The sequence below is a fragment of the Gossypium hirsutum genome, chromosome D06 (genome assembly GCF_007990345.1).
Source record: "Gossypium hirsutum isolate 1008001.06 chromosome D06, Gossypium_hirsutum_v2.1, whole genome shotgun sequence".
NCBI lineage: Eukaryota > Viridiplantae > Streptophyta > Magnoliopsida > Malvales > Malvaceae > Gossypium > Gossypium hirsutum.
Genome location: NC_053442.1, coordinates 48,836,511 through 48,839,438, shown reverse-complemented (window position 1 = coordinate 48,839,438; position 2,928 = coordinate 48,836,511). Strand labels below are relative to the sequence as shown.

General features: G+C 37.2%; 1 protein-coding gene across 1 annotated transcript; it reads left to right on the top strand.

Annotated features, from left to right (window-relative positions):
- The first annotated feature begins 286 nt into the window (after window positions 1-286).
- On the top strand, window positions 287-1,887 carry LOC107900644 (uncharacterized). The gene has a single exon (XM_016826314.2). The coding sequence runs from the start codon at window positions 815-817 to the stop codon at window positions 1,394-1,396; it is 582 nt and encodes a 193-aa protein (XP_016681803.1). The 5' UTR covers window positions 287-814; the 3' UTR covers window positions 1,397-1,887.
- The last annotated feature ends 1,041 nt before the right edge of the window (window positions 1,888-2,928 follow it).

Here is a 2,928-nt window from a genome sequence, read left to right as displayed (position 1 = left end):
ATGATAAAATAGAAGAATTCTTAAACTCTACCATCTAAAACCTCACTTTCCAATGAAAACCACAACCCACATGATCTTGCTTGGGAATATTGGAAGATCACAATTCACAATCCCTCTTAAAAGAAGATTTCCCTAAACCCCAACTCCCCAATCTCCCTTCTCACAATGCCCAATTTTTTTAAACTCTAAACAAGGCTTCTCTCTCTCTCTCTCTCTACCCTAGTGGCCCCATCTAATATTAGTGGCATTTTGGGTGTTGAAAATGACACTTGTCACAAGGTGATTGAAGCATGTGTCATTGGTCATCCCCTGGCAGGAGGGTCTTGTTCTGGCTTACTTGGCAGTTCCAATCATGCACTAACATGTGTCACCCATAAGCTCTCCAACCTAGCAATACTAACCCCCCCAAAATTATTGATCTTAGTGAAGGGAAGGGAGACGGGGGCCCTAAATGATGGATCCAAAAGGCAAAGTACAGGGTAAGGTGCAATTATTCATGCCATAGATTTCATCCTAAGCAAGTGAAAGGAAAAAAATTCCCTCAAAAAAGCAGAGAAAAAGGGCCAGGGGAGAGGGGGTTGGAATAGCTAATTGTGTATATAATCAAAAACATCATTAATTTTCTTTCCTTTCTTTCTTTTGGGTGACTGATTCCCAACTCTCTTTGTGTTAGCTAAGGCTAAAGAAAAAATAGATTTCTCCTCCTTTTTTTTTTTTCTCTTCTTATATTCTCTCTTTCATTACTTCATTTCCTCCCTCCTTGTTCTTCTTTTTTTCTCTCTATGAGAGGCCAATATAGAGGGAAAGAAGAGGCATGAAGAACACAATCCGGTGCTGCATCTCTTGCATTCTGCCCTGTGGAGCACTCGATGTGATTCGAATAGTACACTCCAATGGCCGCGTTGAAGAAATCAGTGGCTCCATCAAAGCCAGCGACATCATGAAGGCTTACCCTAAACACGTTCTAAAGAAGCCTTCCTCTTCTTCCGATGATGGGATGGTCCCAAAAATCGTCATCGTCCCACCCGACGCCGAACTTCAACGTGGCAAGATTTATTTCCTAATACCACTCCCTTCAACACCCGATAAAACCCGTTCCAAAACTTCCTCAACAACCAAGAAGAAAAAAAGAGACAGGCTTGACACCACCAACAACAACAACGGCGGCGGCGCCAGCAGCAACGGCCGCAACCGCCAGCATAATCACAGCCGAAGCATGAGCAACGCCAACAAGAACAACAACACAATTTCAATGTCGAATCTTTTGATATCGGATCAGTATTTAAGTGAGATACTTTCAGAGAAACTATCAACGCAAAGGGATCGAAGAAGAGGCCGAGTTGGGGTGTGGAGACCACACTTAGAGAGCATCTCCGAATCTCCAAACGATGGATGACCATCATTCACGTCACTCTGTTATACTACTACTACTACTACTACTACTACTACTATTACTATTTTCTATTAGAAGTATGCCTATGGGGTTTACAATTTTCTTCAGATTTATATCTGATTCATTTTTAGGAAAAAAAATCCGCCCTATCATCCATTAGGGTTGAAGCAACAAGCTGCTTATTTGCTTTTTTCTTTTTTATAAGTTTTCCACTCCCTTTTCTACATTTCTTTTCTGCCCTTTTATTAGTTTTTATTTTGAGTTTTGTATATATAGGCATAGAATAAAAAATAAGAATGCAATGCAAGAGAAAAAAGAAATGAAGCTGAAATCTGGGAACTGTGGTGATGATAATTCATACAACACATGAAGTTATTGTGGGATCTTGGGTCCGGATGATTTGCCACAGTTGCCGGGTTTTTGAGTGCCAAATCTCTTGGAAGATGTAAGTTTTTTTTTTTTTGTAAATGCTGAGAGAAGGATTATTTGTGGTATTTATTTTTATTGTGTGGGGGAAGTAATTATTAGCCGGAGGAATGAAAGGGTACGATAAGCAGTAGGCATAAATTTGGTATGGACTCCAGTTGAAGCCGTATAAGATTATTAGAATCTTTAAAAGGGGTAAATGCAAAGGTGATCTCTCATCGTTCTGATGATAACGATGATGATGATGTGAGGACCGTCACTTTCAACCATGGATAACTTGGAAATTTCATCAATCAATTTCTTTTTACTAAAAATTCACTAATTTTAAATAAAACTTGCAATCCGGATATAACATTTAATGATTTACAATAGACTTTAAATTATTAGTTAATTATATCATATTTGAAAGCAATAAAAAGGAAGAGGATCTCTTTAATAAAAGATTTGAAGATAGTTGCATAATTTTCTGGCGGTGGGGTGATACAAATCTTTCGAGTAAATCAACATAAAACGATATTCGGCATGAAATCAAAATGGGAAAATTTTCAGTCAGTTTTGTAATATGTATAAAAGAAATAAAAGCCAACTCAATCATTAATTTCTATAAAAGAATGAAAAATCAAAGAGCCTATAGTGATAAAAAGTGACAATTCATTGCGATGAAAGCACATGATCAAAGCTATATATGCCATGTTCCACAATCAAAACCAAAAGGAGAAGAGTTCACATGATCTTTAGTATGATATGCTAGAATCCATAAACATCTAGGGAGCTTGGAACCGCAATGAAATATCCCCATCAACTAGAGAAATAAATAAACAAATAAAAAGAAAAAGAAATTAATTAAATCAAAGTGACTTTTGAGAGTGTAAGGAATAATAGTCCCCACGTATAAAACCCTTTTTTCCACTATAGAATAATTATAATTGCAGTTGCACTAAACAAAGTGGGCTTTGGAGGGGGCATATAAATGTCTTGTAACTTTTTCATTTTTCCTTCTTGTTGTTTTACAAGATGGATTTATTAGATGGTGAGTGCCAACAGCATCCTTTAAAGCTAATTTAACAGTAAAGTTTGACCACTACATTGGCTGGATTATTTGTTTCTGT